This window comes from Solanum tuberosum, unplaced genomic scaffold, assembly GCF_000226075.1.
Source record: "Solanum tuberosum cultivar DM 1-3 516 R44 unplaced genomic scaffold, SolTub_3.0 scf00048, whole genome shotgun sequence".
Classification (NCBI taxonomy): domain Eukaryota; kingdom Viridiplantae; phylum Streptophyta; class Magnoliopsida; order Solanales; family Solanaceae; genus Solanum; species Solanum tuberosum.
In genome coordinates this window covers 1,096,321-1,111,100 of record NW_006238976.1, presented here as the reverse complement: position 1 = coordinate 1,111,100, position 14,780 = coordinate 1,096,321, and the positions used below count along the sequence as shown (strand labels likewise).

The following is a 14,780-nucleotide window of genomic DNA, read 5'->3' as shown; positions in this document are numbered from 1 at the left end:
CACCCCTCCCCCCCCCCCCCCCCCCCCCCTCTTTTCTCTTCTTCTCACTTTTTTTTTGTTGGGGGTGGGGAAATTTTTAAATCTATATATTAAATTTCTCAATAATAATAACCATCCAAGGCATTATGCAAGTTCTTGATTTTTCTCCACAACCCTCACTTCTCTTGCAGATCTAAGCACATTGGCCTGTAATCATAAAATAATATATATGTCATTTATAATATAATATATAGTATTAATTAAGAATATACAAATACAAAATTTGAGGAAGAAATTAATTAATTAATTAACCTGATCCTGAGTGATTTCAACAGCAAATCCATCAACAATAACCAAAGACAATCTCTTGTTATAGGTTCCTGCCTCAAATGTATTTGCTAACAGCTCATCATGTTTATTGCTTATGTACACATCTAGCTCATAGCTTCCCTTCTTTGTCCTATATATGTATCGAACTCAGAGAAGGATTCAAGATTTTTAAGACTGATGAATTAGGCTAAAAATTCATTTCTTTAGAAATTAATTGACGTGTCGAAAATGTTATTTTATTTATAAAAGAAAGATAAAAATACAGAAGAAATACTTACCTTTTGGATCGAAGACGCTCGTATTCAGGATCATAGTTCATGAAAACAAAGTAAAGTTCACTCTCTTCATTTGCCATTTAATTTCTCCCTTTTATTTCATTTTTCTTTCTTATTTTATCAAATGAAACTCAACATGAGGGGTGCTATTTATACCTATAGAGTCAAGTCAACATACTTTTTATATGAGAGAGTATAAAAACACCCCTAAACTTGGCGTAAATTTTTAGTTTCATCTCCGAACTATTGACATTCTTAAAAACACCCATTTACTTGACTAACTAAACTTAGATGCCCGATACATTTTCGATATGCAACATGACATAGCAAGTGGTCTCAAACTCTTGTAGGAGCATGAAGTTCTTAATAAAAATTGAGAGAAGTGTTTAAAACACTCCTAAACTTGACGATAATTTAGGGATGTATTTCACTAATGTTGCAAGATCGGAGATATATATACTTCTCTCTATATATATATAGAGAGAGAGTAGCTCATTGATTGACTATCTGAACTTTTACTTTGTTGGTGAAGGTTCGATTCCCACTTTACAAGGTTTTTGATGCAATTATTTCACCAATATTAACATTCCTCTTCTTCTTTTTTTTTCACTATATTATTTTCCTAAAAAATACAAACGTTACAATTATCAATCGCCGATATTCTAGTAATTTAGTACAAGTTTAAGTACAAATTAACCTCGTATTATTTTTAAAAATAATTTATAAACTTTTGTTTAATTCTCTTTGATAATCTATCGTGTAATTAAGTGCTAATATAAAGATAATGTAATTAATTTGCTTTAATCGTGCTTAATGATTCCAATACGAAGCTTCTTGATTCTTTGGTTTTGCTAAAAATAATAATTAAAGTACGCTATTAACCATGCACACGCTTTGGAAGAAAAAGTCAACAGTATATAATTAATTTTTATAAAAAAATGATACTACTGGATCAGTCAAAATGTACGTTACACTAATTAATTAATAAATTAAATCATAGCTTGTTGTTATATATTAGTAATATAAAAAACCTAATAACCTTAGCTCTATAAGCCTAATAATCATCTATATTTTTTTACTCCCTCCGTCCCATTTTATGTGGCAACATTTGACCGGGCACGGAGTTTAAGAAATAAATGAAGACTTTGAAATGTTTACCAAATTGTACTTTAAAAAGTAGACTCACTTTTCTCTCTTCTCATAAATGTATTGGAGTATTATTTTAAGATTAAGTGGGACCAACAAGGATAAAAAATGAATTGTACTTTTAAATATTTACCATATAAAGAAATGTGATATTCTTTTTTGGGACTGACCAAAAAGGAAATGGTGCAACATAGAATGGGACGGAGGGAGTAGTTATTAAAAGGCAAAAAGGAGCTGTATAATGTGTAGCAATTGGTCCACGTGTCGTCAAAACCTTGACTAAATGAGATTGATTGAATCATATATTAATTGAGCTTGAAAATTAATTGTATACAACTTTGTAACAAGTAGACTAGTAGAGTACTTCCATGATCTAAATTCAATTAATAATTGATGAATAATTTACTAGGAAGAATTAAAATATAGGGGTAAAGGTCTGAAAAATATTTTAACTTTGACTGAAATTATTGTTACGATACCAAATTTTATGGAGGACCTTTTACCCCATGCACTATTTAATAGTGTATTTTAAAGGTATATATGTGCCCACGTGGACACATTATTATTTAAAATGATGCAATATTTATGATGTCCACGTAGGCACATATATACCTTTAAAATACATTATTAAATAGTATAGGGGGTAAAAGGTCCTTTTTGAAGTTTGGTATCGTAACAACAATTTCGGTCAAAGTTGAAATACTTTTCAGACCATTATCCCTAAAATATAAAGAAGACATATAAGATTCAACGATTTTTCAATAAAAGAATATCAATCGACTTCCACTAGCTATAAGAGCTAACCAAAGTAGCTCTGCTCCTGCTTGTAATAATATTTGTAATGAACGATTATTCGTGTTTACGACCAAAATAAAAGTTCAGAGATACAGCAAATACAACTACTCACATTTGATGTTTATGCCATTTTGATATATCAATTTAACGTTAGTCAATAGAAAAGTTGAAATGAGATATATACATCAAGTGCGAGTAAAATTAAAGATTCACGAGGTGTCAAGAGCTTACTAAAACAATCCATTTCATATTCTCTTCTCTTATTCTCTTATTGATATAAACATCGAGTACGAGTAAGTTTTCGCGAAGATAGGCCCCTGTCTAGCATGAGGAGGGAAGAGTAGTCATGAAAGCACACGTGTAAGATCTGACATTGTATCAGTATATTCATCAAGTGGTCCTCTTGAAAAATAAGGAAGAAACCAACATATCAAAGAGCCATTAGAAATTACATTTTTTTCCCAGTGTATTCGGTATTTATATTAAAGTCCGATTAAATTTGAATTTGTACCGAAAAGTCCTACATTGAGATTAAAATGCTCCTTAATAAAGATGACTCCTATACTCAAACTCAAAACTTCTGATTAAGAATAAATGAATATTTACCACTCTAGTTCAATCTACGCGTAAAAAAGAAAAAAGAACTTTGACGGTCTATAAGATGCCCTCTCTGTTGTGTGTAAGAACCACACGTGAGGCTACTCTATATGTCTGTCCCTTCTAAGATCCCTTTATTATGGGTAGAAAAAAATAGTTTTTCCAACTCGTAAAGATAAAAATAAAATGTGTGTAATTTTTATTGATCTTTACAAATTTTACTTGTAGGATTTTATTGATATGTTATTGTTGTTATTGTATTTAAGTAGAATACACACCAAGAAAAAACATATGCAATGATCATTAGTTATGAACTAGTATTGATCAATTATGTGTTTATTTCAAGGAAAAATTAGATGTGTAAGTTAATTATTAGATTACATTTTAATCAATGTGGTTTTGTATCAACACTTGTTACACTTTTAGATTACACAATTTGATCAATGTAGTTAAATTTTGCCTCAATACTAGAGTAGAGAGAAAAAACTCAGTACAAATTGATTTTTTTTTTTGTTTGTAAAATGTTCAAGTAAATATAATTAGAAAGAGAACGGTACAACATATATCAACAAATAAGAGTCAAAGTTAATAGTAAAAATATTATTTAAATAACTCAAAAGTTTTCAAACATGTTTTAAAGCATATATTTTGAGAACAAACATATTATGTCGAGTGACATGAATTTCTTGAGGTCAGCTGAACAAGCTGACAATCAACATAAAATGTTGAGCAAATTCTACAAGCTACTTTTCATCATATATGTTTTAAAGCATATCTTATCCCAATTTGCTCAGGAATGAGACGTTGTTATACATACTTCAAAGCATACACGATGAAAACGCTCGCCTAATATCAATATATAGATATATGTATATCTTTCACACTAAAATAACACTAATTTGAGTAATTTTTCACCCTCAATACATCTCCTAGGTATATTACTATTTGTTTCATTGTAGGCCTAGCCTCTAGATCACTATTTATGCATTTCAAAGCTATGTTCAATACATTTAAAACTTGTTTTCTTTCTTTGCCTTGTACAAAAAACTCAAACTCCCCATTTCCCATTTCTTCTTTCTTCATCCCTTGCCTTCTTCCTAATATATCCAACAAAATAATCCCAAAGTTATACACATCACTTTTTTGGCTTAACAATTCACAATATGCATATTGATCATCAAGAGGGGGCGGATTTTTTTGCCAGGTATCAGAAAACTCTGTCCTCTCAGCTAATTGCGCGAAGCCATAATCAGAAAGACAGGCGGTGAAATCGATGTTGATCATGACATTTGATGCCTTGACATTGCCATGAACATTTAGTTGTATGTCCTTTTGATCTTTTGGAGGATTTTGAGAGTGGATGAATGCAATGCCATGAGCAATGCATACAATTATTTTTAAACGTTGTTTCCATTCTAGTGCCGTTTGACCTAGATCCCTTGCTCCTACAAGAAAAAAGTTGATGTATATAAGTTAAATTTATAATTAAAATAAAATGTGTCATGTACTAGCACGTAATGATCATAGAGATATGTGATTTTAGTTAATCTAAGTAAACTTAAAACGATTTACTAATTAATCCTATAAGAATTTTACTAAACAATTATAAACATTAATTGTAATATGTTTCAATCCAAATTTTAAGTGATTATCCCTAATTCTTTACAAAAAATTGAGATTCTAAAAAATAAACGGATTATAACAACAAATCTAAGTGAATTTAACTTCTATACATATTGATAATGAAAAAAAATAATGCACTAGTCACATAAAAGATAACTACATGTAATTTATAACAAGTACAATTAGTAACTTGAAAAATAAGTCAACATCATTTTTTAGTGTGTGTTTTCATTTAGTATCTGGTACTCGTACCCTCATTGAGGATTGATTTAAATTCACATCAAAATACACGATTTAAGACTCGAGATTTCTGATTAAGGACGAAGGACGAGATTGAAAACTCACCAACAAGTAAATCAGCAAGACTACCCATGGGGTAGTAATCACAAACAACAAATTTGATCCTCTTTGAATATAAATAAGCTGTGATTGGAACAAGTTGTTTGCAATCTCTACTAACCCTAGCAAACTTTTCAATTCTTCTCCCAAATTCATTCTTTTTCAAAACAACTTTTCTAAATCTTTTTAAAGCACAAATTTTCCCTTTTAAAAGCACAATTTTTTCAGTCATCCCTAAATGACTTTCTCCCATAACTCCACCTGATGCCCTCAACACTTCTTTTAGTGTCAATCTTGGCTCACAAGGACCCGACACTGCTTTACCTGTCGAGACATAATATAATTAAATAAAATGGTTATGACTTATGTAAGTCAATATGAGAAAAAAATTATACCATCAAGTCAACATTACATGTTATAGCAAGTAACCTTTATATTTAAGATTAAAAATCACATATTTTAAAGAGGTTTATAAGTCGATATCCTTTAGGTGACTTTCTGAAAAAATATAAGTGGTTTCTTACTTATTTTTTAATGTTTGGTAAGTTGTAACCGAAAAATATATATCATCAATCCCAAAAACATACATATATAATCTAGACAGACACTATATAGTGACAGGTGGGGGTGGGGTAGGGGATAGAGGTGTGGTGCAAGTGGGGGTGGGATTGGATGTGTTAGAGGACGAAGAAGAGTGAAATGTCACTTATAAAACGTATTTTCCCTACTTTCACTAGAAAAATTGCTTATTTTTCTCGAGAAAATATTTTTCTAAAATCTTAACCAAGTAAACACGGAGAAAGAAAATGTTTTCCTCGATACCATACCATGGTTACGATTAGGATCATTATTTTCATCGAAAAATACAAGAGGAACATCTTGTTTGAATCCTATAATAAACTCTTCATACTCATAGATTGACATTGATCTGCAACTATTTTCTTCATGATCATTGAAATTCCTTCTAATTTGATGTTTAGTGACAAAAGCTCTTGATAACATTTTAATTAATTATATTAAGAAAAAAAAATGAGTGTTTAAGAAAACTTTCAGAAATAGTATCATTTTAGAGAATTTATAATGTTTTTGGGTGTTGTCTTATTGGTTATTATAACATCATAGAATTTATCGAATACCAAGTTGTAAAAGATGGTATTATATGGTATTTAATTAGGATTAATTAATTGGGTTTAAAGAAGATAATGAGTTGGGATCCTTGTTTTTCACCACAAATTTTATTGGTTAGTAATTAAATATCTTGTTTGTTTATGCATTGAGTCATGGAATCATAGCGTTTAAAAATTGTCCGTTTTACTCTTCAAATGAATTGATTTTTTAATTTTTATTCTTTAACAATTAAACTTATGTCTAGTAGGACCAGATATGGCAATAGGGTGGTGTGGGACGGGATAGGGCAAGTTGAGCTTAACCTATAAAATTTTTAATCCGTCTCGCCTAACAACATTTTTCATTTTCAACCCGCCCCACTTCACCCTGCATAATTTTTTTAATATTTTCTTTTTCGATACCGAAGAGAAGGAAAACATCTAGTTAAATTTGATACTAAAAATAAAATTCATAAAAATAAATTATTTATTAATTGATTAAGTTGTATTAATTTAATAGATAATGAGTTTAAAATTTATCTTTTAGAAGTCAATTGAAAACATATAAGAAATTATACTAGTATTTTTTATTGAACCATTTTCATTTATATCTTGAATATTTTCATAGCTTTAAAGAAATTAACTTAATAAATAATGTTCTATTACTATAAAAAAAAAAGTTAAAATTAAATTTAAACCCGCTTAAAATCACATATACCCGCCACCGAGATAAGACAGGCAAGGAAAAGGATATGATACGTCACCTACTATATAAAAATATTATAATAATATACTACTGCAATTTCAAGACAATATTGATCCCTGTTTTGTTCTTAATTTGTGCTAAACTGCATCATTAGCACATTTATAAACTAATGTAACATATTTATACTAAGTTTTATTTTGTTTTTGGTTCAATTTACCTTGCCCAATGACAAATAGCAAGATTTAAGGATTGACGATCAAATATAAAATCATGGTAAAAACTTATCCATACTTACTATTTAAATATTTAAATCAGATACATCGATATGCAACAAAGTTATTCATTGATAGCTGAAAAGAAAAAAGGCTACGTATAATGTGTAGAGAAACTTTTAATAATGTTGAAACTTTTTGGAAAACCTTGTCAGTTTGACTTAGATTATCGTCGTAGCCCAACAACTGATATCAAAGCATATGATTTGTCGAAACAAGCATGGAAATGGAGGAATGATAGTGTGAAGCTCGATTTAGTACCTTCAAGAGGCGCACACACAAGAACTAGCATGTTGGCTTCGTGATCATAAATACTCGGATGATGTGAATGACACTTGGTGAATCTCTAGATAAAACCATGGGGTGATGGGTCATGTGAAATTTTAGTTTGAAGGGAAAACTATTAGGTTTACGAACAAAGCTCCATGTATTGGTAGTTGAAAAGGAAGCTACATATAAAGCGTCGAGATACTCTTAATAAAATAGGCCTTGAGAAAACCGCGCAAACTTAGTTCAAAGTGAACAATATCACACCATACTAAAAGTGTGTTTGTATTGGCTTACCCCCAAAAAATCTTTTTTTTTTGTTTCCCACCCGGTGTCTGGAGCCTACATTGAAGCTCCGACTAAATCCGAATCGCACTCTGCAGGGCTCATTCAGGGGTGGCGCTCCAAACAGAATTTTCTCCATACCCCCAAAAAATCTAATAAGATACATGACCTGTTTGAACATAGACTTCTCTTACTAGCACAAGTATCGAATAACTTTATCCATCAAAACTAATACACCAATAAAAACATATCACCTTGTCCTCTTACTTTTATCGAGATTTGAACCCTGATCTCACTTCATTGCCCGTTAGGCCACAATTCATTGACATAAGGTGAGATTGGAGACCAACTCAAAGCTTTGGACCTTTGGTAGTTCAATTAACATTACAACCCAATGGTTACTATTTCACTCTACACACATAAATATTGTTGGATTCAAAAATATCACTATGTTTTATACCTCTCTTTTCCCCATATTCACTGTCCACCTTCCAAAGTAAAATAGTGTAAAAACAACACATATATATATCCATAATATCATTCTTTTATTTCAGAGAAATAGACTTTGTTCTATTTAACCAAATTTACACAATGGACAAACTCTCCATTGCCATTTTCTTCCTTTTTTTTGCCTTTTCATTTGCTCTAACACCCTTAACGCAACAAGAAAACGATATCACTAACATCAAACTTCCAGAATCCGATGCCACCCCGACCACAAACCAGTTTGACAAAGAAACTCAACATGTTCAAGAGAATCAAGATCACCTTCCTGAATCTAGGGACAAAAAGAATAAGGCATTACCTTTGACGTTTGTTCGGCTTCGTTCAATCAACCGCCACTTTCCGGCCAGATCTAGGCGTCCTTCGCGATTATGTGACCACCACCATTTCCACTATGCACACAACCTGAAGCCAAGAACACAGTCAACACACCTTGATGATCAGATCCCTTATGGTAATGATATGATACCTTCTGATGATGATGACGATGACTTTGAACATGTATTTCCTGGAGGTCTGCATCAGGTTCCAGAGGAGTGGATGAGTTTCCTCCACCAAAACAACGAAGATGATGATGATGATGATGTTGATGAACAGAAGATGTCGAAGTTCATAATCAAGCGGAACAAACATGACAAGTTTGGTAAAATGAAACTAAAGGGTCATTTATATGACCCCTTTGAAGAGGAGCACGAACACGAGGATGAGGATGGTGAGATTTCAGCAATGCAGTATGAAGATCATCATAGCTTTGATAAGAAGAAAATGAAGAAGCATTTGCACCATCACCATGAAGAAGAGGAGCAAGAAGCTGTAGAAGGAAATGAGACACATAAAGAGGAAAAGAAGACAGGTGGTCTCGTTAAGCACATTCGCAAGTTCTTGGATAACTACTTCGATTGAAGCAGTTCTGCTAATGTGCTCCATGTTTTTGCTTTAGTATTTTGTATTAGTGTATGTATTTGTAGAATGGCTCTTTTGGGTTGAGGCCTGGAGACAACCTCTTCGGTAGAAATACAAGAAGAAGGTTGCGTACCATACACGCCCACCCTCTCTCCCTAATCCTGCAGTAGCAAGGGAGCACTTTGTGCATAGGATACACCTTTAGTTTGTTGTGATGTGTGTTTTAGTAGTTTTTAAACAAACTTGCATCCATGAGAGATGTAGTAGGAAAATATGTATACAATATGATTGTGTACAAAGTTGAAATTACAATTTTACTTAGAACATGAAAAAAATTCTTCATTTCGTTTTTGTGATATACTGAATTGAATTGGAAGCAAAGAATTACTACAACATACTTAGAAGTAGGTAGAGCATGCACCAGTTTGTTGGCTGCTGGTGAGTTCTGCACAAGGAAAAGGGCTGACTTGAATTGCAGCTCCGCTAACATCTGAGCATTTCCAAATGGAATTTTGTGATCCGGGGTTGCCATGAAGGTTGATATTGGAGAGACAAATCCCAGAGAAAGGGGAATTCTTCAAACCATGAATCAAACCAGCCTGCAAAACCTTTTCGCCCCAAACATCCTTAATCTTGATACCCTTAACAACTGGAAGAGCATTAGGATTGAAATTTTCATTTGGATGATCACCAACATCCCCTGCAATCTTAATCCCCGTTCGAGCATTTTCCATGTAGACATTTGAGACCGTAATGTTTCTGATCATCCCTCCTCGGCCAATGTTTGTCTTAATGTGAATACCAACTCCCATATTGAAAAGGCTTATGTGCTCAGCTAAAACGTCCACTACGCCACCAGAGGTTTCACTTCCAACTGCTATTCCAGCAAATGGAGATGATCCAGTTATCCTTCGGATGGTTATGCCATGACTAGGGCGACCATAAGCAATTCCATATTGATCCCAGCCACTCTTTACGGCTACTAGATCATCCCCTACTGAAATATAGGAATCTTCAATGCAGACATTGGAGCTTGAGTCTGCAATAATAAACAAACATGTCAATGAATTGATAGTAAATAAAGAAAAACTGCCATTGATTGCCGGAGTTTTCAGTTTTCTAATTGAGTCTACAGGACCCTCCGCACTAGGCAACTTAATTAGTTCACCTCCAAGAACATAAAAATGGGAAGTGAAAACCAAACTTCTAACAGAAAGTATTTAGCTTCTTTATGAAAGGTCAATGGATAAATTCTTTTTAGCAGTCCTTTGTTATCAAACAAAAGGGATGCTAAATGAAAGATTATCTCATACACTCCAATGACGCATCAAATTAGAAGGTTGAAGATCACTGGTTATTGTACAGAGTAATGATAACCGCTCTATGATGTCTCTTCAGCATAATGTCACATCCAAAAAAGAAAAAAAGACAAAGACTATCTCAACTCTGAACAGTTCAAGGATTTCTGCCAAAAAGTTTTCACTAAATTATTAACCATGAGCTACTATAATGAAATGCGCCAATGAAAGGGGACTCAGAAGACTTGAGGAAGAGAAACTTAATGACAAAAAAGTACCAACTTTGATAAACAAAAAAGAAACTCTAACTTCCTAAGACAAATAAAAAGGTCCCTTTTAGGAAGTTGATTTCAGAAAACTGATTTGCTTTACCTGGATCAATTCCATCAGTATTTGGTGAATCAGCTGGAGCCAATATGGTGACATATCGAATAACAACATTGCTGCCAGAGGAACAAATAAACAAATTAAACTAGACTGCAATAGGCTAGCTATATGGTTGCAGACTTTCTTTTCAGATTTTTAGACATGACACAAAATTATGAAAACTTATACCTGCAATAAACAGGGTGGATATTCCAAAAGGGAGAGTTCTTGAAAATGACATTAGAAATGAGAATGCCTCTGGAGTTCATTAGTTCAACGAGATGAGGTCGTGTAAACTGAAGAGTTCTTTGCCTCCACATATTCCACCAAACATCACCCTGGCCATCAATAGTACCATTCTCACCTGAAAAAACAGTTTAATAATTCAGCCGAACCACATCATACCAGGCCTTGAATGTCGTTATGATAAAGTTAGGAGGTTCTTACTTGCCATAAATTGTACCCAAAAAGATACTGCTGAAATATAAAAGAATATAATAATGAATATTTACCAGTGATTATCACATCATGGAGCCCATCTCCATGGAGTAAGCTTATATACCTTGCACCAGGTCGCTCTCTTCCTCTCCCATATGAAGGCAATGGATCAACTAATGGCCATTGACTGGGATCCTAAATTGTAATTCATTGCCAGGATTAGAGAGCCAATTGGACAACACAAAGGAGGAGCACAATAAGTGGTCTTAACTTTGAACTAAAATATGTGATCTCATACTACATTTGTAGTACATCAATATCCAAAAGGATGCATTAAAACAGAAACATTATATCTTTGAATTGGCACACGATTGCGACTTCTACAAAGATGCAAAGCATACTGAGGGTAAGCTACCCTCAGTATCAAACAACCTCTCCTATAAGGAAGGTAAGCTACGGATTGGTATAAAGTATACTGAGGTGGTGGATGCATAAACTGTTGAAGTCTGCAACAATAGAAAGAATGAACCTAGCTAAAGATAGTAGATCTGAATTAACGATCTAATCATTTGAAACTGAAGGTTTAAACTAAGTCCCAAGAATACAAACGGAATCACCAGCGTAACAGACTGTTTTCTTTTACTTCCATGGCATGTTGGAACAATTTTCGATTTATCATAGAAGATTATGTGATGACCACGTGGAGTCAGACGAACAAGAAATGATTATCTATTTGTCCTGCTGAAGAGTAGCTCAGTGTTTTTTTTTTTTTGATAACCGAGAAATCCGTCTGTGACCCGCCCTTTGGACCAATCACAACCTTCTAAACGAGTAGCTCAGTGTTTTACATTCTTGTTTTTTCTGTTAAATGTAAATTCTTGTTTGATTAACCGCAGTTCTGTTCAGTGATCACTTCAAAGTTACAACTTACAAGCATGTAACAGAAAAATAATATAAAGAGACAAAGATCAAATTGGCTTTCATTATTTTAATCTTTTATTTTTTCTTGTCTGATGAATATCATTAAATAGTACAATAAACCCCATGGTTGTCCACCATACCTAATATTTTAAATACCATCACATGGATCAGGTCCCATTATCCAAAGGCCCGCTGATTACTTAATGCATTTAAATCTATTGTCCATACTTAAATAATTGCTAATTTTAAATAGACTCACTTTAGCCTACTCCAATTACATGCCTTGCTTAATATATTGAAACATTGTGCTATACATCCCACTATTCAAAAACAAATGACGCCGTGTAAGAACGTGAACCTAAAATCTAGGCCAAGAAAATTATACACTCGCCATTATCATACTTAGAAAAAAAGGTCTTAAAATCTACATTTATAAAATTTCAATTAAGTTCTAGCATTCAGGGCTGAAATGAGTCAAATGATGGTCAAACGAACAAAGTTCAAAGTAAATGATTCCTTCTAAATGCAATTATTTTAATGTTATAAAATAAAGATATGAAGAATTAAGAATAAACCTGAGTGGCTTTGATAACAGCACCACTGGCCAAATAAAGAGTCATACGACTAGTAAGATCAAATGGACCAGTCAAATATACACCAGCAGGTATGTAAAGCAAAGTTCCACCCTTCCTCTTCAAGTGTTGAATTCTAAAGATTGCTTCTTTAAATGCTTTTGTATTCAATGTCCGCCCATCACCTACACCACCAAAGTCCAATATCGATATCTTATCATTTCGATATTGCATTGGTACTATCCCCGAGCATGTCTCCCCCTCCGCCACCACCGACCAGCTCATCAGAAGCAATGTGCTGATAATGCATAGGAATATTGACCCAACCCACCGATTCATTGTCTCTGGGGTTGAAGGAAACTGGAAAAAGAAAATGTATTCAAGCTTTAAGTGTGAATATTATGCAACAATAAACCCAGTGTATTACTTCTACCTTGTCAAAATAAGAGAGTTTGTTTCTGATAGACCCTCGACCCTCGACTGACTATAACTACAAGAACCTTCCATACCCATTAGTTTGATTAGGACCCCATTTTAATTTGACCACTCAATAATTTGTGTACATGAGCTAATTGTTAAAATTATACAAAATTAATCAAAAGGGTAAGCAAGAAATCCTTCTTTTTCCTCTTTTTAATGCTAAGAGTGAAGATTATGTAAGATTAATCAAAAGGTAAGCAAAAAATCCTCTCTTTTTCCTTTTTTTTTTTGTTGCTAAGAGTGAAGAATATGCAAGATTAAGCAAAAGGGTAAGCAAAAAATCATTTCTTTCTTCCTTTTTTTAATGCTAAGAGTGAAGATTATGCAAGATTAATCAAAAGGGTAAGCAAAAAATCCTTTCTTTTTTTCCTTTTTATAGTTCCTAAGAGTGAAGAAGAAAAAGCTCAAGAAAACCCCAACTAAAATAAGCTAAAATGCAGTAAAAATAACAAAGAGAAAACTCCAAATACACAGATCTTGTTCAATCTCCATGAAAACCCTGTTGAAAGTTCAGAAATTTTATAATGTTAAAGCAGAAAGTAAGCTAATCCCTGCTTAAAAAACAGAAAAGAAACAAGCAGAAACTAACCAAGAAAATGCAGTAGAAATTCCAAAAAGATAACTCCAAATACATACAGATCTTGCTATATACATGACATTCCCAATTTAAAGTAAAAATTTAGCAGAAAATAACAAAATGAGTACTAAAAAAAGTTGAAATTGAGTACCTGGAGGTGTAGTTTGTCAACAAGTGTCTTTTGTTGTATTTTAAAGTTTAAGAAGAAGAAAAGAAGGAAGAGAGAAGAAGAATTTATGAGTAAATTTTATTTAATGCTACTTGAAATTTTGCAGATAAAGAGAAAAACAGGGGACCTGAAGTTGAAAACAGAGCCACCGTCATTGGCTGAGTACTCTAAGGACCGTTTGGACATGATTTTATTTGAAATTTCACTTTGAAAAATCTCATATTAAAAAAAATCAAACAACAACAATATGTTTAGTGAAATCTCGTAAGTAGAGAAATTATTATCAAAAAAATGAAACATATCGAAAAGTTGAGCATTTTCTACTAAAAGTGATTATGTACAATAAACTTCAATTTTAATTAAATTTTTTAAAAAAATACTTATCATTTCAGACCCGTGACCGTGACCTGATTGATACAAGTTGATCACTTGTGGCCAAAGATGCATGCAGCCTTTGACAACATAGGTTGATGGCACTCACAAAATTTGATTAAATTATATACATATAGCCTATACGCTTATTTTATTTTTATAATATAGTTTTAAAAAAATATATAATTGTAATTTACACAAATTCTCACAATTAAAACAGTTCACATGTGTGGATAGCTGCACTTATTGTTAGCAGCTGGAATACCCATGTGCCCTGCCTTTGTCTACATTTAACACAATCCAGCTCACTTTATGTTTAAAATGGACTCCACCAAAATCTCCTCATGCTTTTGGCTTTTTATATACTCATGGAAAAATCAACATCAGTCGCGAAATCAAAATTTTTAGTTTATGAATTTTGTACTAAATTATATACAACATTTAATTACATACTAACACC

The 14,780-nt window shown here is 32.7% G+C and overlaps 1 protein-coding gene across 1 annotated transcript; it reads right to left on the bottom strand.

Moving 5' to 3' along the window:
- Positions 1-9,388: 9,388 nt before the first annotated feature.
- LOC102591521 (probable polygalacturonase) lies at positions 9,389-14,174 on the bottom strand. Its single transcript, XM_006343808.2, has 6 exons — positions 13,931-14,174; positions 12,726-13,082; positions 11,304-11,424; positions 10,981-11,155; positions 10,798-10,868; positions 9,389-10,166 (listed from the first exon to the last, which is right to left on the bottom strand). The coding sequence occupies exons 2-6, from the start codon at positions 13,059-13,061 to the stop codon at positions 9,526-9,528; spliced, it is 1,344 nt and encodes a 447-aa protein (XP_006343870.1). The 5' UTR covers positions 13,062-13,082; positions 13,931-14,174; the 3' UTR covers positions 9,389-9,525.
- Positions 14,175-14,780: the final 606 nt, after the last annotated feature.

Bases quoted from the DNA above. Each gene is read 5' to 3' on its own strand.
- LOC102591521 (XM_006343808.2), bottom strand. From the start codon at position 13,061: ATGAATCGGTGGGTTGGGTCAATATTCCTATGCATTATCAGCACATTG. The intron at 11,156-11,303 runs GTAAATATTCAT...CTGTTTTTTCAG, and splicing joins CCATGATGTGATAATCACTG to GTGAGAATGGTACTATTGAT. The intron at 10,869-10,980 runs GTATAAGTTTTC...TTCCTCTGGCAG, and splicing joins ATCCACCCTGTTTATTGCAG to CAATGTTGTTATTCGATATG.